Genomic DNA, 24,588 nt, shown 5'->3' on the forward strand with positions numbered 1-24,588 from the left:
TTTCAATGTTCTTCTTAATGAAAAACTATTTTTGTTACTGGTAATTTTATTTTTTAAAAGCATGCTGGCCGGGTGCAGTGGCTCATGTCTGTAATCCCAGCACTTTGGGAGGCCGAGGCGGGCGAATCACTAGAGGTCAGAAGACCAGCCTGGCCAACATGGTGAAACGCTGTCTCTATTAAAAATACAAAAACCAGCCGGGCGCAAAATTTAGTGGCGCGCGCCTGTAGTCCCAGCTACTCAGGAGGCTGAGGCAGGAGAATCGCTTGAACCCGGAAGGCAGAGGTTGCAGTGAGCCAAGATCTTGCCATTGCACTCTAGCCTGGGCAGCAAGAGCAAAACTCTGTCTCAAAAATAAATAAATAAATAAACATAAATAAATAAGATAAAATCATGCTGTTCAAATGTCATAAGATACTATTATAAAACTTAAGATCTCTATAAGTTCAGGATACTCTAAGAATAAGTTTTTGATAATTCTTTAAGCTTTTATGTCCAGAAATTTGAAAAGTTAATTCTGATTAAGTAATAAATAACTTTTTCTGGCAGCTGTCGACACTTGTTGGAGGATTGGGGTAACTTAGATGGCATAATCCAGGCTATACCTTTGAGTGTAAACTTATCTGCCTTGCTCTGACCGCTTGCTATTTGAACTTCAAAGAGATTTAAACAAATTAATAAAACACTGTACTTGTTTTGTTGTGAGAAAAAGAGGAACCAAACCCTATGCTTAATAATAATAATCAGCTCTTTCCTGGGCTTGGCAAACATGTTTTCATGTGGCTGGTGCCAGCCTCTGATGAGGGTATCTGCCTTTATTTTAAAAACAATCATTAGTTTGTTATTACAAACATGACTAAATTGAAAGCAATGTCCTTCATAATCAGGCAAGATTTGTCCTCTTCTACAATCCTTTATATTTAATTTATCCTCCATTCCAAGTATATTAAATTCTAAAGTTGCTGACAATAAATCTCAAAAGAAGGCAACACATTCTACAGGAGAAAAAGGAGCAAATAAAATAGAATTATATAGAAATGAATTAGAGAGGCTTGAGCCCCTCGAGCTCTGAAATGATTTCACTATCTGGCACATAGTGATGATCATTAAATGTTTGCTAAAGGAATGCAAATTCAAACATTAGGGATAATTCTACAGCGAGACATACATTATAAGCAAAGTAGTTAGCTTTCAACTTCAAAATGTTTGAAAACTACTTATGAGTTCAACATAGCATTGTAGTCATTAAAAAATACTCAGGGCAGGGTGTGGTGGCTCACGCCTGTAATCCTAGCACTTTGGGAGGCGAAGGTGGGTGAATTACCTGAGGTCGGGAGTTCGAGACCAGCCTGACCAACATGGAGAAACCCCATCTCTACTAAAAATACAAAATTAGCCAGGCATGGAGGCTCGTGCCTATAATCCCAGCTACTCGGAAGGCTGAGGCAGGAGAATCGCTTGAACCCGGGAGGTGGAGGTTGTCCTGAGCCGAGATCGCGCCATTGCACTCTAGCCTGGGCAACAAGAGCAAAACTCCACCTCAAAAAAACAAACAAACAGCCGGGCGCGGTGGCTCACGCTTGTAATCCCAGCACTTTGGGAGGCCGAGGCGGGCGGATCACGAGGTCAGGAGATCGAGACCACGGTGAAACCCCGTCTCTACTAAAAATACAAAAAAAATTAGCCGGGCGTTGTGGCGGGCGCCTGTAGTCCCAGCTACTCGGAGAGGCTGAGGCAGGAGAATGGTGTGAACCCGGGAGGCAGAGCTTGCAGTGAGCCGAGATCGCGCCACTGCACTCCAGCCTTGGGTGACAGAGCGAGACTCCGTCTCAAAAAAAAAAAACAAAAACAAAAACAAAACAAACAAAAAAAACAAACAAAAACAAAACAAAAACCCGCAGATATTTTCCTAGCATGATGTAATTCAATCTCTTGTAATACAAATTGATATATTATAAATTACTTCTTGCATTTCTTTCTTTCCTTTTTCACGTTGAAAAATTCACTTGGGCAATTTAGGTAGCAGTATTTAAAAGTAGCCCATACATGAGCTATTGGGCCTGGGTAGGGCCATCCATAATGACATGTTCAAGCAACAAAATGGACAAAAGAACCTTTGGAATGCACTCGGTTGTTCAAAAATAGCAGGTGGTTGCTTTAAAAAAAAAGACTATGGAATTCAGATTTTTCTTTAAGAATTTTGTTTATTGCAATAGGATTATCAAAGAAAAATTAAAAAGTAATAAAAAAATTTAAAAAAAGAATTTTGTAGCTACCCTTCCTAAAAAACTTATCCAGATTACTTCTTGACCTATACTTTGAGAGCAGAGGAAGTCTAGCTACATTAACTCAGTAGCTCTGCAACTTCTAGGTACTTTTTTACCTGAACCGTATATCCTAAGTACTGTAATTCCTGCATTGCTTGCACATTTGAGTTTATTATTCCATCCCTGTATTACAATAAATATTCTTTACATAAACTTTCAAGAGAAAAAGCATTCAAGGTATATGTGAGTGTGTGTGTGTGTACATACTTATATATATGTATATATATACTCCTGTAAACCATAATTGGAGTTTAAAAAATATTGTTACGGTATTTGCAATTTTCTTTCTTTTCTTTTCTTTTTTTTGAGATGGAGTCTCGCTCTGTCACCCAGGTTGGAGTGCAGTGGTGTGATTTCAGCTCACTGCAACCTCTGCCTCCCAGGTTCAAGCGATTCTCCTGCCTCAGCCTCCCAAGTAGCTAGGACTGCAGGCGTGCACCACCATGCCCGGCTAATTTTTTGTATTTTTAGTAGAGACGGGGTTTCACCATGCTGGCTAGACTGGTCTCGAACTCCTGACCTTGTGATCCACCCGCCTCGTCCTCCCAAAGTGCTGGGATTACAGGCATAAGCCACCGCGCCCGGCCGGTATTTGCAGTTTTCATACCTTCAGAGGCATACAATAATTTGAAATTATTTTTGGAAGATCTGTCATAAGCCAAATAAATATTTGAGACAACCCAGGACAACTGTTAAAATTCTCTTTAGAAAGAGGGCAGAAATTTATGATTAGGGTCCAATTTGCCACCAGTGGAACACAGAAACAGCTATTAAGCTTATTCATTTTTATTGTCATAAGGACAGGGATGACATCATATCAACAATGTGACCACTATAACTTCCAAACTCATTTTAGGTCAAACGCAAAAATTGTAAACTAAAGTTTTGATTAGCGATAAACCTATAAGAACCTTGAAAATGTCCATTAATTTTTTAAAATTATATTTATATATTTATTATTATTATTATTATTTTGAGACAGAGTTTAGCTCTTGTTGCCCAGGCTGGAGTGCAATGGATTGATCTCAGCTCACCACAACCTCCGTCTCCTGGGTTAAAGGGATTCTCCTGCCTCAGCCTCCCGAGTAGCTAGGATTATAGGCATGTGCCACCACTCCCGGCTAATTTTGCATTTTTGGTAGAGATGGGGTTTCTCCATGTTGGTCAGACTGGTCTCGAACTCCCTACCTCAGGTAATTCACCCACATCGGCCTCCCAAAGTGCTGGGATTACAGGCGTGAGGCACTTGGCCCGGCCATTATTATTTTTTGAGACAAGAGTTTCACTCCGTTACCCAGGCTGGAGGGCAGTAGTGTGATTTCGGCTCACTGCAACCTCAGCCTCCCAGATTGAAGTGATTCTTGGGCCTTAGCCTCCCAAGTAGCTGGAATTACAGGTCTGCGTGAAAATGCCCGGCTAATTTACATATTTATTTTATATATATATATATATATTTTTTTTTTTTTGAGACGGAGTCTTGCTCTATTGTCCAGGCTGGAGTGCAGTGGCATGATCTCGGCTCACTGCAACCTCCACCTCTCGGGTTCAGGCGATTCTCCTGCCTCAGCCTCCTGAGTAGCTAGGATTACAGGCATGTGCCACCACAGCTCAGCCGCTCGAGTAGCAGAGATTACAGGTGAGTGCCACCATGTGCTGCTAATTTTTGTATTTTTCGTAGAGACAGGGTTTCACTATGTTGGCCAGGCTGGTCTTGAACTCCTGACCTCAGGTGATCCACTTGCCTTGGCTCCCCAAAGTGCTGGGATTACAGGTGTGAGCCACCATGCCCGGCTAATTTTTATATTTTTAGCAGAGGCAGGGTTTCACCATGTTGGCCAGGCTGGTCTTGAACTCCTGACCTCATGTGATCTGCCTGCCTTGGCCTCCCAAAGTGCTAGGATTATAGGTGTGAGGCGCTGCGCCCAGCCGTTTATTATATTAAAAAAAATTTTCTAGCCAACTAATGCATGCAAGATGTCAGTATATATTATCTGCTGTGCACTGTTTCAGGCACTGGAATACAAAAATGGGGAAGAAAGACATAAAATCCCTGTCTTTAAGGAGCTCATATTTTAATGAGAGGTGTCCTTTTCTTTCTGTTTGTTTATTTATTTATTTATTTATTTATTTTTGAGACAGAGTCTTGCTCTGTAGCCCAGGCTAGGGTGCAGTGGCGCAATCTCTGCTCACTGCAACCTCCGCCTCCCAGGTTCAAGCGATTCTCCTGCCTCAGCCTCCCGAATAGCTGGGATTACAGGTGCGTGCCACTACGCCAGGCTATCTTTTCAGGTATTTATAATATAGTTTTCATATACAGTTACAGGAATAGTATGTTACAGAACCTAAAGAAAAAAGAAGTATTAGTTGAGGAGTTCAGAAGTGGGTTTATACTGTATGTACTAGGAATTGCCTGTTCAATTAAATTAACATTTCAGAAGTAACTATTTAAATCTGTATTGTTGACACTGCAGTGAAAGCAGCGAAACTTGTCAGCAGATGATTAAGTTTTATGGTTGATTTTCACACTTTTGTAGCTTGGGACCAATATTAAGTTTCTGGGAAAAACATCCTTCCTTTCTTCCCCACCCTCTATCATTAACCCCGGGTTTCTGCCTGTTGGTGTTAAGTGTGTCCTTGGGACAAAGGCGAATCAGTCATTCGGTTTTCATTTTCTTCTTGTCAATCTGAGAATAGTTACTTCAGTTTTTTTCTTCCGGAGTCCAGAAAGCGCTTAGATTGTTGAATTATTACATATTCTGCATTGAAAAGTCTGTACGTCACTCATTTTTTCCATTCCCAAGACCACCAGTTAGTGGAATTATTTCTGGGTGAGTGGAACACCCTTTACAAGCTGCTAGAGGAGGTATGCCTGTCCCTAGGTTATTGGCTTTCCATTGCCTAGTCTTTTAAAGAAAGCGGCACTGTTCCCACGGAAATTAACAATCATTCAATTCGGAGAGACTTGAAATCTTAAGGCCGAAGTGGAGAGAAAAACTGGATTGTTATGGGTTGGGTTACTATTTGAGAAGGGCAAGCGGGAGTTAGCGAATGGATACGGTGTTAAAATGGGACTTTATTAAACGACTCATTACAACTGCACAAAAACTAAACCTTTGCTGGCCCCAGAGGATTTTTTTTTTTTTTTTACAAGCTTCAAAAACCTAACTTCAAACAAAATTTAGGAAACGTGGGATTAGTATAAATTCAGTCTGGGTGCTTATAAGATCACCTCCTCTGTCACCGAAAGTGGGGACAGGTGTGAGAATTTTGCAAAAGCAGCTTTCAGAACAATTTTTCAGCGCTCAATGGTGCCCCTAACAACTTCGGGGGCGGAAAACACGCCAAGCAGCGCAGCCTTCCCCTCGGTTGCTAACCTTTCCCTTTCCCACCTCGCCACTCCCTCTCCGCCGCGGCCTGCAGCCGGGGCGGGGGGCGTTTGTTTATGTGACGTCCGCCGTAGTAAGCAGTCCCCGCCCCCGTTTCCCTCTGGCCGCCGCGTTTCCCGCGCCGCGGAGCTTCTCCCCTTAAAAGGACAATAGAGGCCTCGGGAGCGCGCGCGGTCGCCGGGACTTCTCCCCCTCCCGGCCCGCGACGTGCGCGCGCCCGTATGCAAATAAGTTCGATTCAAGAGAATTTTGTGCCGGGAGCTGCGCGTGCGCAGAGGGAAAGCGGAATCTACACCTTCCCGGCCAGCGGTAGCAACTGCAGAACTGCAGGAGACAATCTTTCTAGACAAGGCAGTTGAGGAGGAGGGAGCGCTTGAGGGGGACTGGCCTGGCGTGCACTCCGCACCTCGGGGGCGTTATTGCGCGTGGAACGGCTGCTTTTGGAAGGTGAGTGACTCTCACCGTGCCTCTAGTGCAAAACTGTCTCACGAGGCTTTGATTTCAGAGTGTTTTTTTTTTTTCTCTCTCTCATTTCACCTCCACCCACCTCCCCCCGTCCTTCCACATACACACAGGAAGTTTTGTCTTGGAGGTGGTATTGTTGGGAGCGCTGTTTTCGCGATCTTCAGACCCCAGGTTCTTTGGTACGCGCGCGTTTAGTGTGTATTTATTAATTGGGGAGGGTATTTGAGGCAAACCGAAAGTCTCGGGGCGGGGGAAGTGAGTGGAGCCTGGGCATAATTGACGAGTCGCCGGAGTTGAGGGATCCACGTTGAAGGTGACAATGACTTTTCTCCGCCGCAGTGTTCTCTCGCGGAAAGGAGCCCGGCGGCCGAAAGGCCCGAGCGGAAAGCGACTCGCTGGCCACCGCGCAGCGGCCGGGGTCGGTGCGTCCGCGTGGGCGCGAGGCGCGGGCAGGGTCGGGCGCCGTTGTGAAACCTCGTGGTTTAGTTGACTGCAGCCCCCGGACTAGGGTGGACAATAAACGCCATTCGCTCGGAAACTAAGTTGCTATCCGCTTCCGAGCTGGCGGCCGAGGGTCTTTAAATCGGCCTTTGGGGGTCAGTGCTGGGCTCTGCCGGAGCGCACGCGGCGTGGCGTTGTTTGCTCAACTCCGGAGGGATGCGGATGCGACAATGAGAGCAACACGCGGTCGCTTAAAAACAGCCCGTCTTCCACTCGCCTGCCCTCTTCGGACCGCGCCCAAGGGCGTCTGGTGTCCGGGTTGCCTTCGGAGTCCGAAGTTTTGCTCCGGGTGCGTTCACCTGTAGCGTAGGTATGGGCGACACGGCCAGGGCTTCCCGTTTGTGGGCGGCCGTCCGCGCTGTAAGATGGCCAGGGAAGCCAACTTGGCTGGAGACGGAGGCGGCGGCGTTGTGTACGCCGCGGGAGTCAGTCAACTCCGCAGGGCACTGCTTTTTGTGCTCTACGTGACAGACCACGTGCTTCGGGCTGCGACCCTGGTCCTTGTCCGAATGTCCAGCCCCGCGTGAGCCGTGGGATGCGGCCGCCGTCGGGCAGGTCTGGCCGGCAGGACAATGTGGTTTGCTGATGATGGCGTCTTGCCAGTTTAAAAAGCAGAGTGAAAGTCGCCAACTCTCCGCCCGTGCGGGGCGGGTACTCCGGGCGTTTCTCATCAAGGACACTGCAAAACTTTGATTAAATGGGCCTGCTCCCGAGGGAGAGCCGGGGGGCCGGGCTCCGGACTCTTCGGGGCGCGGGGTCCGGACCCCTACCCAGGGTGATCGTCCAGTGTCCGGCCCCTGCAAAACGCTCCGACATCCCTGATGCTGCACGTAGGCAGCGCCCGGCTGGACAGAAAACAAAGGGCTGCATGTGCCCGTGCGGGCTCCCGGCGCTCGGGGCCGCCGCCTGGGCGTAGGGCCGTGCGGGTCGGAGGCCCTCGAAGTTCGGGCGAGTTTCGGGAGGGGCTTTTGTCCCTCAGCCCCCTCGTGGGGAAACTTTGGCGGCGCTACTTGTGCGAGGTGCCATGCTGGTGCGTAGGGAGGCGGCGTGCTTCCCCGCTCCGGGCGTGCGGGCGGGCGAGGGAGGCGGCAGTGCCCGGCGCTTCAGCCCTGGCGTCGGGGGTTGCGACGGCCGAGGGGTCCGGAGAGCTTGGCCTGGACTCCTCGGCCGGTTTCTCGTGGCCCGGGAGCCTGTGTCTGGGAGGTCTGTGGGTTCGCCTTTGAAGTCGAACTGTTGCCATGTTTGAATTACGTCAGGGCAAAGCCATGAGGAGGAACAAGCCCCGGCAGCGCGGCGTGCGGGAGGCGCGGCCTGCGGGAGGCGCGGGGCCGGGCGGGCGCGGGGCCCGTTGTTCCGGCGCAGGTGAGGGAGGCGGCGGCGAGCGACGCGGTTCACCTCCCGCCGCCCTCGCCCTCGCTCTCGCCCCGGCGAGCGGCCCCCGCGGGAACTTTCCTTCCGACGCGAGATGTCTTATTTACCAACAGATCCACCAGGGAGCATTCTTCTTTGCCGGCTCGGCGTCTCTCTCGGCGGTCACCGGAGTGCCCGAGGGGGAAGCGCGATTTACGGAAGGTGGGGACCCGAGGACCCTGGGAGGAGCGGGGAGGCCTTTTACTGCTTTCGGGGAAACGGGCGAGGGCGGCGAGCGCCTCCTCCCCAGCCGGGCTGTGGCCCGCAAGTCCGGGGGACCCAGCCCCGACGACGCCCGATAAACCACCGCGGGGAAGTTCCGGGGCTCCCAGTTGCCCTCCTAAGGGAGGTGAGGACCGTGGGCGAACTGTGCGGGCGGCCAGTTTCTTTGTGTGTTTCTAGGGGTGCGGGCAGCGGGGAGGGGCAGGGTGTGTTTTGCTGTGGGGGGAGTTGGTTTTTTGGGGTGGTGGAGGGCGGTGCAGTTGGTTCTGCTAACTATGACCCTGGTCAGTTTCTTTGTTTTTGTTTTCTTCCTGTAACCTTCCATTACTTCAGGCACTCGGAAGGTGAGGAATGACTGTTCAGTTAAACAGCGACCCTATCCGAGACAGTTTTACCCCAGCAATCCTTTCTCCCCCTCCTTAAGTTGTCCTAAGGAGGGTTAAGAAAAGCTTTTCTTTTTCTTTTAGTCATTTAAAAATGAATTTGACCTTGTTATTCAGAGTACGCTGAAAGCACCTGTTTTTGAACTGGAATTTGCCAGACTTGAAAAGCCTTTTAATATTTTATGTCGCAAAATTGAACACATTTAGTTGCCCAATCTAAATTAAAGTCTGGGAGTTTGTTTCTGGCGAAGTTCCGGAGAAAACCCTCATGGCATTTAAGGTATTTATATAATGATTTTGGGAAGGGGGATCTCTTTTAGTCGAAAGGTATGCGTGAGTCAGTGTTTGGTGGTTATTCACTGCCTTATCTTAGGATGACCTTGAAGAAGCAAATGTTTAGGGAGTTGGGCCTTTTGGAAACATTGTAAGGAGGCTGGGGAGCTGGCTGGGGAGGAAGCTGCTCAGGAAGATGACACAGGGTAACGGCTAGCTTCTTCCCAGATCCCGTGAACTGGGGTTGACCTTCTGGTTACGTCTCCTAGATTTTTCTTTTCAGGCTAACCTTTTTTTTTTTTTTTTGTATGTGGCCCCAGGCATAGCTCAAAAATTATGCTGGTTTGACACATGGATGCTTCTTTGGTATTTGGGGTTTGCCTGTAGTCTAGACATCCTATACCCACCACCATATCTGTTGCTTCTTTCCTGATTTCTCCTGCATTCGAATCATGTTTAAGGCCTAGAATCTAAGTGATCATTACTAGGAAATAATACCCTTGAATGCCCTGCCCCCACACACCAAAAAATCGATACTAGTTGAAATCCATTTTTTTCTTTTCATTATTTTGTTATTAATAAGCCTATTTTTCCCAAGTTTTGGTTGACCAAATTACAATACCAAAAGGCAACCAATATTAGTACATTTCTGTAGTAAATAGAGCATGTCAAGAAAATGAAAAACTTTGGATTTAATAACTTTGGCTTTCCTTTGGCAGCTATTTCTCTGGGTCCTGTATTTAAAATGCATATGAGGTGCTTTGCAAATACGCTGAGATTGTTTCAGTTGTTTTTCTTAATTAGTATTTCATAGCTAAGTTATGGCTAGAATTTCTATTTCCTAGCAGATTTCATATACTACATACAGAGCTTAATGGTTTTTTACTAATTAGATGATGTAAAACAGATTTGGATTATCAATGTGAGTGAATTCAGGGTGGGAAAGACCCACAGACAAGGTCTCCACTGCCTTCTCTTTGTATTGCTTTTGTGGGAGGTTGGAGATACGAAGTTCAATTGGTAGAATATTCTAGATCACTGGTGGACAGCAGGCCCCAAGTCTGTCTGTCCTTGCACAGTATTCTTAATTCTGTATATCTGGAACCTGAATGGTCAATTTTTTTTTTTTTTTTCCCCAGAGTGGTTATCAAGTCCTGGGAAATCCTGACTCATAGGGCTCAAACTCAGACATATTTATGTCAGAGAAGCGATTTAAGAACCATTTTACATGTAAAATAAAAGTTTTTCACTGGGGAAAGCGTAAACTTTTAAATCTAAACCAACTACACAGGGCTCTTATGAGGATAAATTAATCAATTTACCATGCCAGGCACATAGTAGGTTGCTTTAAAAGTATGTCATTTTCGTTTTTTCTTAAGAGATGGTAGGAATATAATTGGTTGAGCAGAAAAGGAACACATGTATTGAGGCACGAAGTTTTGCTGTTCAGAGGTTTCTGGGTAATTAATGCTTGGGTTTCAAAGCTGTCATCATCTTACAGTCACTTTGTGATCCAGTTTTTTTCATCTGTAAAATGGTAGTAATACCTATTGTAAATAAGTTGTAATTAAGCAAGTGACATGATTGATAAATATTAGCTGCTGTTGTCCTCACAACACTGGGAAACAGACATTTTACAGAAGATAAAACTGAGGCCTGGGTCAGTTATCGTTCTGGGGAAACATTAAGTAAGTTTTTAGTGGAAAGAATGAGTGTCTTTGGTCCCCTCCCTTACCTTATGAAAGCAGTTCTGGGAAGACACTGCCCTTGACTCTTGGTTGTCTTTTCAATTCTGATTCAACCATTTTACATCAGAAAGTCCTGTGGAAACCTGGAAAATGTCATTTTTCTTTCTTCCTGATTTCTCTTGTCCACAAGATTGTCCTGTATTTCCCACAGTTAAGTTTTGATTTTGGGGTGTTATAAATTGAGACTATTTTGTTGTCTTTTGTTTCTCCAGTTTTTTTATTGAATCTGCAACTAGGATTTTTCTGTATTATGGAAATAATCTGGAAATGCATCTAGTCCAAAAAGGGAGTTTGTTTAAGGTAGGAAGGTTTTCTCTTTGCCTCAGAAATACTAATGTCACAGGCACGTTGCTGTTACATATTCAAGTATGAAAGTTACAGTTGAACTAAAAGAATTTATTTCTAGCTTTGTATTTAGTTGTTTTCCACCTATTATAAGTTTGGTTTGGCTTAATGTTACTTTAATTTGGTAAATGTTAACTGTGCTGAGTTGAAGTAGCTCTCATTTCTCATTTCTCCCCACACTAGTCTAATTTCCTTCCCCCTGCTCCTACTTGAAATAAGCAAGAAACATTTTTTCCTATAGCTTTTAAAACCTCAGGTTTTTTTTCCTACAAAAGTCTATAGACCAAATGTTAAAGAAAAATGACTCCTTTTTAAAAACATGAAAAATATTTCTATGATCAATAGTGCAAACAATGACTCCTTTCAAAACATTAGTTTTCACGTCTTTATTGTAGACACCATTTCCCATTCCATGCCCTTAAATATACTGTTTATATTAATCTTGGCTACTCTTTGAGTAGTTAGCAAATTCTACCCGTTTCTGTGTACTATGTACAGCCAGCACCTGGTTGTAATACAAGACTTAGTTTCTGCTTTACAGCGGTTTACTATTGAGTAGAGGAGATAATACAGTAAACAAGAAGTGAAATCTTATGTGGTAGGTGTTCTAATAAAGGTATGGAAGGGTTTTGTAAAATAAGTAATTCGTAAGAGAATTTCCCAGGTCAAGGGGATGGAGGGTAAGCCGTCTCAGACAGAAATAACAGCCTGAGTAGAGGGTGGCTAGTTATTAAAGTTGGTCTGACACTGTTAGAATATCAGAATTCCAGGTTGGAAGCAGCTGGTAGGCAGGAGCCGATCCTGAAAAGCTTTGAATTCCTTGCCAAGGAGTTTAGATACTATCGTGAAGCCAGTGTTGGTACCTTGGAAGGGAAGATTAGTAGTTGAACTTTAGGAAGATATCACATGTTTAAAGGATGTAGGGAAGTCAGTTACAAGGTTCTGACAGGAGTTCATGCACCATGATGAGGAACAAACAGGCAATGGGGATGGAAATGAAGGAAGAAACAGAATTTCTAAGGACTTCACAATAAATTTGATGGAGGGCCATGCAGAGGGTGAAGGAAGAGCTCAGTTGGCTTCCAAGTTGTTTTTGTGTGACTGTGGATGACAACCAAGATAGGTAAACAGAGGAAGAGCAGATTTGGAGGGAAGATTATATAATCAATTCTCAGGGTATTTAAAGATTGGAATGGATTGGTGGTCAGTTGGCCACATTTATCCTAGAGCTAAGGGGAGAGATTGGACCAGGGAATGAATAATGGGTATTACCAATAAGGTTGGTTAGTAACTTCCTGCGAGTGGATTGCCCAAAGACAGAAAGCAAAATGATATCTGAAATGTAAGAGGAAAAAAAGAGAGAAAGAAGAAAGATCTGTGAGTAAGAAGAACTGTCAGAGCTGAGTGCATACCTCGTGCCAGTCTTTGTTGTGTTGATGCTTTACAGATACTGTTCAGGAGATTTGGATTTGTCATTATTATTATTATTTTGAGACTGAGCTTTGCTCTTGTTGCCTAAGCTGGAGTTCAGTGGCGTGATCTTGGCTCACTGCAACCTCTGCCTCTGGGTTCAGGCAATTCTCCTGCCTCAGCCTCGTCAGTAGCTGGGATTACAGGCACGTGCCACCAGGCCGGGCTAATTTTTTGTATTTTTAGTAGAAACGGTGTTTCACCATGTTGGCCAGGCTGGTCTCGAACTCCTGACCAGGCGATCCACCTGCCTCAGCCTCCCATAGTGCTGGGATTACAGGTGTGAGCCACCGTGCCCGGCCTGTCATTATTTTATAGATGAGGAAACAGGATTAGTGAGGTTAAGGAACTTTCCTGAGGTTTGGGTCAAATCAGGTGTGTATACTATCATGTATCCATTTTCTTAACATTTTTATCAAGTTTGAAAATGGGAGAACAGCTTCATAGAGGAGTATATGGGGCTTTTCATGACCTTAAAGTCTCCCTGAAAAGGCTCAGTTCCTCTTTTCCCACAGACCTGGGCTTAAAAGAAAATCTTTAGTAATCAGAATTTTACCTTCAATTAAATTTGTTTTATATATCTTGGGATAGGTAGCATTTATTTTTCTGTAATGTGCAACTCTTATAAATTCAAGGAAATAAACAGAATTTCCTGATGTTACAGAAGGGCAAATAAAATTAGGAGTGACTTCCTATTTAGTTGTAAAGACAGAAGCAGAAATAGACTCCAAATTGACTCATTGCAGACTCAAGTATGGTTATATTTTCTCACTCAATCATCCATTAAAAGCAAATAAATATTCTTTCTGACACTTTCAACTTTTTTTTCATCCACTGGAATTCCTCTTAATCTAGAATCGGGAGACCTAGTTTTTTTTTGTTTTTGTTTTTGTTTTTAACTCTACCAAAATTGGAGGGGCCTGGTGTTTTACACTATCTAAAGCCCAGAGACTTGAATTTGTAATTTTATTTTTAACCTACGCCATTTCAGTTGAAGACTTGTTTATTTCTGAGTTTGACCTCTTTCCTATGTAGGATGAGTTTTAGGCTCTTCTGCCAAGTGTGGATTCCATAGACAGCCACAGTTATAAATGCTTTACCATATAATTTCTCAGAGACAGGGCACATGTTTGGAGAGGCTGTTGGCAAACAAGTGCGGTCTGCTACCCCTTTCTCAGTTTTCTTCCAGGCAGATTTACATTTATCCCTTAAAGTTAGCGAAATTCAGGAATCGTGCTGAGATGTAGGCTGGTATCTAGAAGCAGGTAAGAGGAAATAATGTCTTACTGCTCCACGGCTTTCCTTAACTGCTGATGAAAAACATGTCTCATTGTTGGGGAATACTGCAGCCAAATGGCCTAGCAGTGGGAGAATACAAAGCATTTAGTCCCGTTGACCCTTTGTGAAAAGTGTTGCTCCAGTTACACTGTTAGTGTTTACTGGATGCTGTACTTAAATGTGATTAATGATAGCATATGATTGACTAAAATGGTGTCAGTGGTGGCATTACCAATTACAGGAACTCAAGTATCCCCACAGTTTGTGATCACGGGTATTTTTTCGTGTTATTTCTTTTCCTTTCCCATCATCCTGCCATTTCTAGTTTGGCTCTAAAGAAATGCATCTCCTTCACTTCAAAGTTGTCTTTGGTTGCTTAGTTCTTTTTGTCTTTGTTCACTGCTGCTTCCTTCCCACTGTACAAATCTTTTGCTTGTCTCCTGTGTGCAGTTTCCTTCCCATTCTGCTCTGTGTGTATTTTGATCTTACCAGTCTATTTCATAGTCTCTCCCATGGAGTGTATTTTCTAATTTGTATCTCTCCATCTGTATGTCTTTGAGGAAGTTTATTTAAGCTGTCTGTGCTTTTTTAGATTACTCTTAAGGTGTGTCTTGATAACCAGGGTTATTGGAGAGTGATGCTCTTGGTTAAGGAAGAAAAGCAGGAGGTAGTAAAGTGAAAGTAAGCTGCTTTTATGCTTGTACTCCTCAGAGGCAACCACTATTTACTATTTTTAAGAACCAATTTAAAAAGAAGTTTGTGTACTTACAGTCTCATTTTAAAAACATCCTGTGAGATTATACTGTATTACTACTGTTCAACTTGCTTTAAAGGTTGAAACAGCATTCTGTGGTGTTTCAACCATAGTTTAACCAGTCTGAAAATTCATTGACATTTAAGTCACTTCAACTATCTTGTTTTTTTTTGTTTGTTTTTAAAGACTTAGGCCAGTTGATTTTTAGAAAGAAAAAAATGATAATTAGAAGCTAGGATTTTGGTTTATTGGAAACTTAAGGATAGTTTCATTTGGGAGGTTGTTCCCCTAATTTGTGCATATCAGAATTTCAGTTCCCGAGATGTCTTGGACAGTTGTGAAGTTAACTGTTATTTACCACGTTTGACTACTGCTCTCAGTTTTCTTCCATCTAGTCCACCCAGTGGTATTATTGAGTTTTGAAAGGTACTTTTGAATATTAAAAAACGCTTTACTTCTGAATATATAAAAAAGCCAGAAGAAGGAATCTAGAAAGTGGAATTGGGGAAGTTATATTGGAGTAACTAATGATGTCCTTCAAAGCATACATGCCAACTAAGGTGAGCTTAACATATGTTAAATTCATCATAATAAGAACCCTCTCCATATTGTTAAATGTGAGTTAACACCCTTATAAGATTTAAAAAGACAAGAAAATAGTTGAATTAAATTCATCCCTTTTCACTATCTCCTGATTCCATATTAAAAAGGGTACTAAAGCTCTAAAATTTGCATTTCAGTATTTTTCCATTCTGTTTCCTGGTTGGAGCTTAAAATGAACAAGTATTTGGTATTGCTGAGATTTATAAGAGATAATCTTTAATCTTATTTATCAGAAAACTTTTCCTAAATAGCGTCTTTAATATAAACTATCGCTGTGAAACTTTTTCTTTCCTATGTATATTATTATATTCAGTAAACTTACGTGTTTAATTAGATGTAAAATTAGACATTATTCTTGATCTTTGGCTTCCCAATTTCATTAGATGAGATTAGAATTGTCCCTTTTGTATCTTTGATATACTGTGGTTATCTCATCCCTTTCTTGACTCATCAGCACCAAGGTTAGATTCATTAAGATCATTAAATTTATATGAAACCCACAGCTTTAAAGTAGAAGAAAACTCTACAAATCAACCAAAACAGATGTTTAGAGTTGGTTGTTGTGTTTTAAAACTTTGTTTTTTTGTTTATATATATTGTCCATATAATTACAGTTATTGTTTTAATTGCTTTTGCTGACTTAGCGATTACCTTTAATCTTTTTAAACTTTGGGATATTCAATTTATTTGGTCAGAGCTATAATTATAGCATGGTTGATTTTTTTTTTTTTTTTTAGATGAATTTTTGCTCTTGTCCCCGAGGCTGGGGTGCAGTGGCACAATCTCGGCTCACTGCAAACTCCGCCTCCCGGGTTCAAGCAATTCTGCTGCCTCAGCCTCCTGAGTAGCTGAGATTACAGGTGCCTGCCACTACTACGCCCAGCAGATTTTTTTATTTTTAGTAGAGATAGGGTTTTGTCATGTTGGTCAGGCTGGTCTCAAACTCCTGACCTCAGGTGATCCACCCACCTTGGCATCCCAAAGTGCTGGGATTACAGGCTTGAGCCACCAAAAACAGTTGATTGTTTTTAACTGTTACAGTATTAGAACAATTTTTGGGTTTTTGGCTAATAGTAGCCAAAGAAAGAATGCTAGTGAAAGTGCTTTATAAAATGTAAAGTGCTATACAAATGACAACTTAAAATTTAAGCAACACATTTATTGCACCTGTGAAAACAAATAAAAGAAAAAACCGATCAACACAATCCTCCTCTAAATTTCTTTCCGGCCCAGGAATGTGTGTATATTGCAAAGGCAGCTATGTCAGAGATAAGCATTACAAACTCCCATACATAGGCATGTTTTAACTGTAACCTTTCAAATCCTGAGAAACTTCTCAAAATGTTTGTCCTATTTGAAGAAACTTCCGACAGCATACTGTAGACAGACAGATAGATGATGATAGATGGTGTCAGAAGGAAAGAGAAAACTGGCCCAAGATGGCTGCAGTTTGGACATATGCATAATTAAACCACTGCCTACAAACTAAAGCTGACCCCTTGGGTTTGTAACTGGAGTTTGTTAAATATTTTACTGACAGATACTGGTTGTAAACTTGTTTATCAGATACAGAACAAAGGCAGGATGGAATCAATCATCCTTCCACCAGACCCTAAGGTGCCTACACAATTAGTAACTTTTCTCTCCTACCCGCTCAACCACATGTTTACTTTCCTTTAGGCATAACATCACTGAATAGGAACCAAGTTCTCAACTGTTGCTTCACCATACTGCACATATTTTCCTGTTTAAAAAATGTGTAAAGACTGTGCCTCATGCAGTCTACTTCAGAGCACAGGTAATAAGCTACTGGAGCTCGTGCTTCCTGGGTGTGCATCCTCAAGCTTTGTGTTTGCAAGCAGCACGTTCGGATTCAGAACACGCCTCCTGACTTAGTCAATCTAATGAGAAGGTATTAAAAATTATGGAGAACAAAGCCTCTAAATCGACTAAATCCCCTGCAACTGCGGAACATCTGATTCCACCTTTAGAAACCCCAGCTGGGTTAATATACAGTACTTGGGGTGCCTCATTGTGTAATTGCTTAAACAAATGGACCAGGATGACTTAAGAATGACTCCACATCACAATGGCCTAAATGCAGACCCTTTGATATATGCAGACCAGGATGGAAGGTGCTAGTGCAAAAATTAAGCAACCAGAATGGGGAAGCTACTTCCAGTGGTATCTTGAAAGTAGCAAAAGTGGATAGGATGATCTTCCTTACAGAATGCTGATAAACAACTTAGAGGTGTTAGCAGATAGCTCTCAAATATACTCTCCTATTAAAAAAATAATCTTCAGAAGTACCTCTCTTTGGTGTCTCCTTCACCACCTACACCTTCACTCTATCTTCATCTTTCTTTTTTTTTTTTTTTTCTTTTTTTTGAGACGGAGTCTCGCTTTGTTGCCCAGGCCGGAGTGCAGTGGTGCGATCTCGGCTCACTGCAAGCTCCGCCTCCCGGGTTCACGCCATTCTTCTGCCTCAGCCTTTAGAGTAGCTGGGACTACAGGCGCCCACCACCACGCCCGGCTAATTTTTTGTATTTTTAGTAGAGACGGGGTTTCACCGTGTTAGCCAGGATGGTCTCGATCTCGTGACCTCGTGATCCGCCCGCCTCGCCTCCTGAAGTGCTGGGATTACAGGCGTGAGCCACCGCGCCCTGCCACTCTATCTTCATCTTTCTAACTCCCCAGGCTGGATCTGATTTTTCTTCTTCTGCCATCTTTTTCTCCTTGTCTGACACTTGTTAAGCAGACTGTGACAGGAAACACGGCTCCAAAGGCCCCTGTTCTTGTTGTCCTTCTACCTACCCTGGCAGCAACCTCTTGTTCAGAAGTGAGGGACAGGAACTCTACAGGAATGCTTCCTGTGGTTTCCTCATTCTGGGAACAGCCTATGATAGGTGGGGGATTCCTAATTCTCTTTCTCTTTTTTTAAGGGATTAAAACATTTAATTGGCCGGGTGTGGTGGCTCACGCCTGTAATCCCAGCACTTTGGGAGGCTGAGGAGGGTGGATCACCTGAGGTCAGGAGTTCGAGACCAGCCTAGCCTGGTCATTATGGTGAAACCCCACCTCTACTAAAAATACAAAAAATTAGCCGGGTGAGGTGGTGGGCACCTGTAATCCCAGCTGCTTGGGAGGCTGAGGCAGGAGAATCGCTTAAACCCAGGAGGTGGAGGTTGCAGTGAGCCGAGATCGTGCCATTGCACTCCAGCCTGGGCAACAAGAGCGAGACTCCATCTCAAAAAAAAAAAACAAACAAAAAAAATTTAATTATACACACAGATATTACACATATTCAATGCAGTAGCATTCAGAATCCCAGCAGGATGTTTGTGGAAATTAACAACTTATTCTTTTTTTTTTTTTGAGACGGAGTCTTGCTGTCGGCCAGGCTAGAGTGCAGTGGCGTGATTTCGGCTCACTGCAGGCTCCACCCCGCAGGGTTCACGCCATTCTCCTGCCTCAGCCTCCCGAGTAGCTGGGACTACAGGCACCCGCCACCTCGCCTGGCTAATTTCTTGTATTTTTAGTAGAGACGGTGTTTCACCGTGTTAGCCAGGATGGTCTCGATCTCCTGACCTCGTGATCTGCCTGCCTCGGCCTCCCAAAGTGCTGGGATTATAGGCGTGAGCCACCGCACCCGGCCAACAACTTATTCTAAAATTGTTTTGATAATGAATAGGGCCAAGAATAGCCAAGATAATCTTAAAGAATAAAATTGAAAGACTTATCAGGTATGACTTATAAAGCTGTAGTAAGATAGTATAGTATTAGTGGATAATATACAATTATATAAAAACAATAGAGCATTCAGATACAGCCCCATATTGGATTTATGACAGCAGTACCACTGCAGTACAATAAAGAAAAGAGTGATCTTGGCTGCGTCGGGTGGCTCACACCTGTAATCCCAGCACTTTGGGAGGCCGAGGCAGGTGGATCACCTGAGGTCAGGAGTTTGAGACTAGCCTGGCCAATGTGGTGAAACCCTGTCTCTACTAAAAAATACAAAAAAAAATAGCTGGGCGTGGTGGCGGGTGCCTGTAATCCCAGCTACTTGGGAGGCTGAGGCAGGAGAATGACCTGAACCCTGGAGGTGGAGGGTGCAGTGAGCCGAGATCGTGCCATTGCACTCCAGCCTGGGCAACAAGAGCAAAACTGCATCTCAAAGAAAAAAGAAAAGAGTGATCTTTTCATTAAATGGTGCTGGGTGATCTACATATCCATGGGGAAGAGGGCCAGGGAAGAATCTTCGACCCTTACCTTTAATGCCATGTAAAAATATCACAAATTCTAGAACAATTAAAATCTAAATTTGAAAGGAAAACAAACTTCTGGAAGATAATAGAGGAGATTATTTTCCTGACCTGGAGGAAAGCAAAGATTTTTTAATCAGGATGCGAAAAGAGCTAGCTACAAAAGAAAATGCTGATAATTTGTACTACATTAAAATTAGGAACTTAAGTTCCTCAAGACTCAGTTAAATGAGTTAACAGTGAACAGAGTAAAGACATCTATGAAACATATAACCACCAAAGGTCTTGTATCCAGAAAATAAGCACATGACTGAAGAGGATACCTAAATGGCCAGTAAGTTCTAGGACCCATTTGGAATCAGGGAAATGCTTATCAAAACCACACTGAGATATCACTGAAATAACAAATGACTGATACCAAGTGTTGGCAAATATCTGAAATAAATGGAGCCGTCATACAATGATGGTATGAGTGTTAACTGGTACCATCATTTTAGGAAACAGTTTAGCAAGATCTGCTGAAGGTAAATTTACACATTTTCTATGACCCAGCAGTTGTATTCCTAGAAATACACACACACACACATACACACACACACACCCAAAAAATACATAAAACAATGTTGAAAACACATTACTTGTAGTAGCCAAAACTGAAAATGTCCCAAAATGTCTATCGACCCTAGAATGGATATGCTGTCACACAATGGAATTCTATACAGTGAAGAAAAATAAAAAATACAGCATGGATTAATCTCACAAATGTTGAACAAAAGCCAGACTGAAAGAGTACATTCTGTATAGTTCCAATTAAGTTTAAAAACAGGCAAAACCAACTGATGGTGATAAATGTTAGTTGTTACCATTGGGACCAGGGAACAGTGACTGGGATGAGACCTGTAGACTGCTGGTACCATCCTCTTTCTGATCAAAAGTTACTTCTCCTTTGCCAGCTTTGTCAAACTTTGTTTATGGTAGCTGAAAGGCTACCATAAGCAAATATCAGGGGCACCCAGGACCAATCAAAAGGCCACACATTCTTGAAAAGATATTAGTCATTACAATGGAAATATCTGGTGGATGCCAACTTCATCAAGTGATCAAACTTAGCATCATCAACGCTGGGACAACATTGCTCCCATCTTTGGTCTGACCCACCACCCCACTTAAAAGTTCCACAGTCTTTGGGTTAGGCTGGCTTTCTCCAAAAATGTTCAAGTATGGAGTGATGAAGTCATTGGGAGACGTGAAAAATTCACCATTTTTCTCAATGCTTGCATACTTCAAAAATATTGTTATAAGCTCAGTTGGATCTGCTCTCTCAGTTAAAGCCACCTTGGCAGCCGCCATGCCCTGGCGTCCAGGGTCCAGGGTCCAGGGGGCTGTGGGACCCACTCACTGGCTTGCTCATGCTCAGTCCCAGTGGTTCACTTCCAGTACCAGCAGCGTGTGTACCCAGCCTGCCTGGAGTCCTGATTCTCTATCAACCCTAGTCGAAGGCCAAATTATGGGCCATAGTTAAGGAATTTCCGGACCCTTATGAAGATCGGATTTGCTTTACCAAAGAATTTGAACTCAATTAAAATCGATGACCCAGGTCATTCCGACGTTTTTCGGTTTGTCTACATGCTGGTTTCAGCTGCTTAAGCTGAGGAATAGCTAGAAAAAGCACAGTGTGGTTGGATCCCCTAACAGATCTTGTTCCTGAAAATCCAGTATGACCTGCCACAGCCAACTCCCTAACTTTCAGAAGATGGCTCAAAGACGTGTGAGTATGAGCAGCTTCTCTGTTAAATGCCATTCCCTTGGTTTTTTTCAAAAGATCATAGATTACGGCTGGACACTTTGGGAGGCCAAGGCGGGTGGATCACGAGGTCAGGAGTTTGAGGCCAGCCTGGCCAACTGGTGAAACCCCATCTCTACTAAAAATACAAAAATGAGCCAGTCGTGGTGGCACACACCTGTAATCCTAGGAGGCTGAGGCAGGAGAATTGCTTGAACCTCGGAGGCGGAGGTTGCAATGAGCTGAGATTGTACCACTGCACTCCAGCCTGGGTGACAGAGTGAGACTCTCTCAGAAAAAAAAAAAAAAAAAAATAGATCGTAGATTGGATTAAAATCCAGCAATGCTGCCAGAATCCAGATGGGCCTGTTGTAGATTTTTTTTACCCACTTTGATAAAACATGAAAACATATTGCAGATGTCAGTGGACAACTTTGAAAACAATAAAAATGACACATTATTAAAGTTTCCCAAACAATTTGGATGATGCACTACCCACTCTTGTCAAATGTCACATGACTGACTAGGTGATGGCCAGAACTAATGACTGGTCAACTAGCTGACCAGTTGTCCTGCACAGTGATAAAAAAGGAAAATCAAAAGGCTGTACACTTAACAATGGTAACAGTTAACCTCTTAAAACTCCCAGGCCAGGAACTCCTGGTCCTAAGAACTCTTCTCCCCTCGTCTGTCTCTACTACAAGAAACTAGGGCATTCTAAAAGGAATTGCAGGACATTGAAATGGAAAAAACAGGATGATAAACTGGAAAACTAGGACTCCTCTGAGGAAATAGAGGGTTTTCATTTCTCCCAATATGCTGCTTTAACTCACTCTTTGGGAGAAATTAACACAATAATAGGCACAGGAGCTGCTGTATGAGTTATAAATTCCACCTTACTTGAAAACCCTATTTCTCAGAGGAATGAAAAAGTTAACATGGTGGGTATACCTAATAAACCTATCTCTTGCTTTAAGTTCACATCTTTGCTTTAGTGGTTCATTGGGTTTGGCTTCCTCCCAAGGGCTATGAATGTGATACCCTCAGCCAATCCCGTGTTTTCCTGATATGCCCAGAAGTGCCTGTTTAACCTTCTGGATTGAAATTTTCACGACATCCATAATGCTCATCTCTTTTTCCTCAAAGTGGGAAATGTTTCTGGAACTGAAACCGTGGGATTGGGGAAAGCAAACCAAAAAATGCCCTCATAATATATCACAAGTTGGCCGGGCACCGTGGCTCACGCTTGTAATCCCAGTACTTTGGGAGGTTGAGGCAGGTGGATCACCTGAGGTTGGGAGTTTGAGACCAGCCTGACCAACATGGAAAAACTCTATCTCTATTAAAAAAATATAAAGTTAGCCGAGTGTGGTGGTGCATGCCTGTAATCCCAGCTACTTTGGAGGTTTAGGCAGGAGAATTGCTTGAACCTCGGTGGCAGAGGTTGCGGTGAGCCGAGATCATACTATTGCACTCCAGCCTGGGCGACAGAGTGAGACTCCATCTCAAAAAAAAAAAAAAAAAAAAAAAAAAAAAATCACAAGTTGATGTTAGTGGTGTAAAGATACCCTCATGTGATTGGGAAAATGAGAAAACAAAATGAAATGTAATAAAGGGAAGGAAACCATAAGGCTTTTTTTAAACTTCAACTTTTCTACTAATGCCAGAAGCTGAGCTTTTACTTGAAACTATTTCTTACCAGCTGCGGTCCCAGTCTAACATAGACATACAAAAGATACTCTCAGCTACTCCAATAAAGGTTGAGATTAACACTAAGAATCCCTTGCTTAACGTAAAATAATAGCCACTATGGCCAGAAGCCGTAGATGGAGTTGCCCCAATCATGAGATTATCTTGAGAGAGGTTTTATTGTTCCCTGCATCAGTCCCTGCAACACCCCCATTTTCCTTATCAAGGAACCAAATGGGAAGGGGATGGAGATTTGTACAAAACTTAAGGACTGTAGACAGTATTGTAATACCTAGATATCCAGTGCTTCTTAACCTTCATACTCGTGTCTGTCATACCAAATATCAAGGACGATAGTGTTCTTTTTTTTTTTTTTGAGACGGAATCTCACTCAGTCACCTAGGCTGGAGTACAGTGGCACAGTCTCAGCTCACTGCAGCCTCCACCTCCCGGGATCAAGTGATTCTCCTGCCTCAGCCTGCCAAGTAGCTAGGATTACAGATGTGTACCACCACACCTGGCTTATTTTTGTATTTTTAGTAGAGATGGGGTTTCATGATGTTGGCCAGGCTGGTCTCGAACCCCTGACCTCAAGTGATCCACCTGCCTCAGCCTCCCAAAGTGCTGGGGTTATAGGTGTGAGCCACTGTGCCTGTCCCTGACAATATTTTTCAGTTGCGGATCTCTGTAGTGCCTTTTTAAAGCATCCCTATACATCCAGGTAGTCAGTATTTGTTTGCCTTTTCCTGGAGAGAATGACGATATACTTGGACTGTGATGTCACAGTGCCCCACTTACTTTTCCCAAATACTGAAATATGAATTTAGCAGACTTGGACTTCTCTCAGGGGATCCTCATCCAGTGTGTGCATACCTCCTCTGCTCTGACACACTTTCTTCTTCTAAAGAAGAAAACTTGTACTTACTTCAACAATTGGCCATTACAGGGTACAAGGTGTCTAAGGGTAAACTTTAATTTTGTCTTTCTCAAGTCAAACGTGGGACATGTCATGTCAGCCAAAAGATTGAGCATCAATCCTGATAGAATCAAAGGAATCTTAGCTTTTTTGATGCTTCCTACTAAAAAATAGCTTAGAGGGTTCTTGGAGTTGGCTTGCTATTGTAGAAGCTGGATACTAAATTTTTATCGTGTGACTCAACCCTTTTGTACCTGTTTAAAGAATTAACAGCCTGATCCCATCATGTGGACTCGTGAGGGACAACCAGCTGTGCAACAAATTAAAGAAAGATTAGTAGGCCAGGCACGGTGGTTCATGCCTGTAATCCTAGCACTATGAGAGGCTGAGGCGGGCAGATGCTTGTGGCCAGACGTTCAAGACCAGCTCAGGCAACATGGTGAAACTGTGTCTTTACTGAAAATACAAAAATGAGCCAGATGTGGTGGCAAAACGCCTGTAGTCCCAGTTACGTGGGAGGCTGAGGCAGGAGAATCGCTTGAACTTGGGAGGCAGAGGTTGCAGTGAGCCGACTGCATTCCAACCTAAGTGACAGAGCAAGAGTCCGTTTTTTTTTTTTTTTTTTCAAAGAAAAGGTTAATAAATGCCCCAGCAATAAGACACCCAAACTATGAACTTTCTTTCTGTTCATGAAGATGGAGGGAACACATTTGTTATGTTGACTCAAACTTGGTGACCAGCAAAGACCTATAGGCTATTATAGTCAGCAG

General features: G+C 43.3%; 2 protein-coding genes across 10 annotated transcripts in view; one reads left to right on the forward strand and one right to left on the reverse strand.

The window, feature by feature from the left end:
- Window positions 1-24,588, forward strand: part of SINHCAF (SIN3-HDAC complex associated factor) — an 80,629-nt gene that overhangs the window by 29,019 nt on the left and 27,022 nt on the right. Inside the window, exons 1-2 of one of the 9 annotated variants that reach the window (XM_032159997.2) lie at window positions 5,984-6,160; window positions 8,164-8,251. The exons of 2 other annotated variants lie outside the window; for them this stretch is intronic. Coding sequence is in view for 1 of the 7 variants with exons in the window: in XM_058442907.1 (XP_058298890.1) it covers window positions 7,704-7,709; window positions 8,164-8,251 (94 nt within the window). In the remaining 6 variants the exon portion in view is untranslated. Of the gene's footprint in view, window positions 1-5,873; window positions 6,161-7,694; window positions 7,710-8,144; window positions 8,252-8,297; window positions 8,439-23,763; window positions 23,867-24,588 lie in introns of those variants that run through there. 6 more of the 9 variants (XM_058442907.1, XM_032159994.2, XM_032159995.2 and 3 more) reach the window with 6 other exon arrangements.
- LOC116472834 (uncharacterized) lies at window positions 6,248-8,031 on the reverse strand. The gene has a single exon (XM_032159998.2). The coding sequence runs from the start codon at window positions 7,348-7,350 to the stop codon at window positions 6,871-6,873; it is 480 nt and encodes a 159-aa protein (XP_032015889.1). The 5' UTR covers window positions 7,351-8,031; the 3' UTR covers window positions 6,248-6,870.

This window comes from Hylobates moloch, unplaced genomic scaffold (assembly GCF_009828535.3).
Source record: "Hylobates moloch isolate HMO894 unplaced genomic scaffold, HMol_V3 SCAFFOLD_8, whole genome shotgun sequence".
In the NCBI taxonomy this organism is placed as follows: Eukaryota; Metazoa; Chordata; class Mammalia; order Primates; family Hylobatidae; genus Hylobates; species Hylobates moloch.

Coding starts and splice junctions, on each gene's coding strand:
- LOC116472834 (XM_032159998.2), bottom strand. CDS start 7,350: ATGAGAAACGCCCGGAGTACCCGCCCCGCACGGGCGGAGAGTTGGCGA.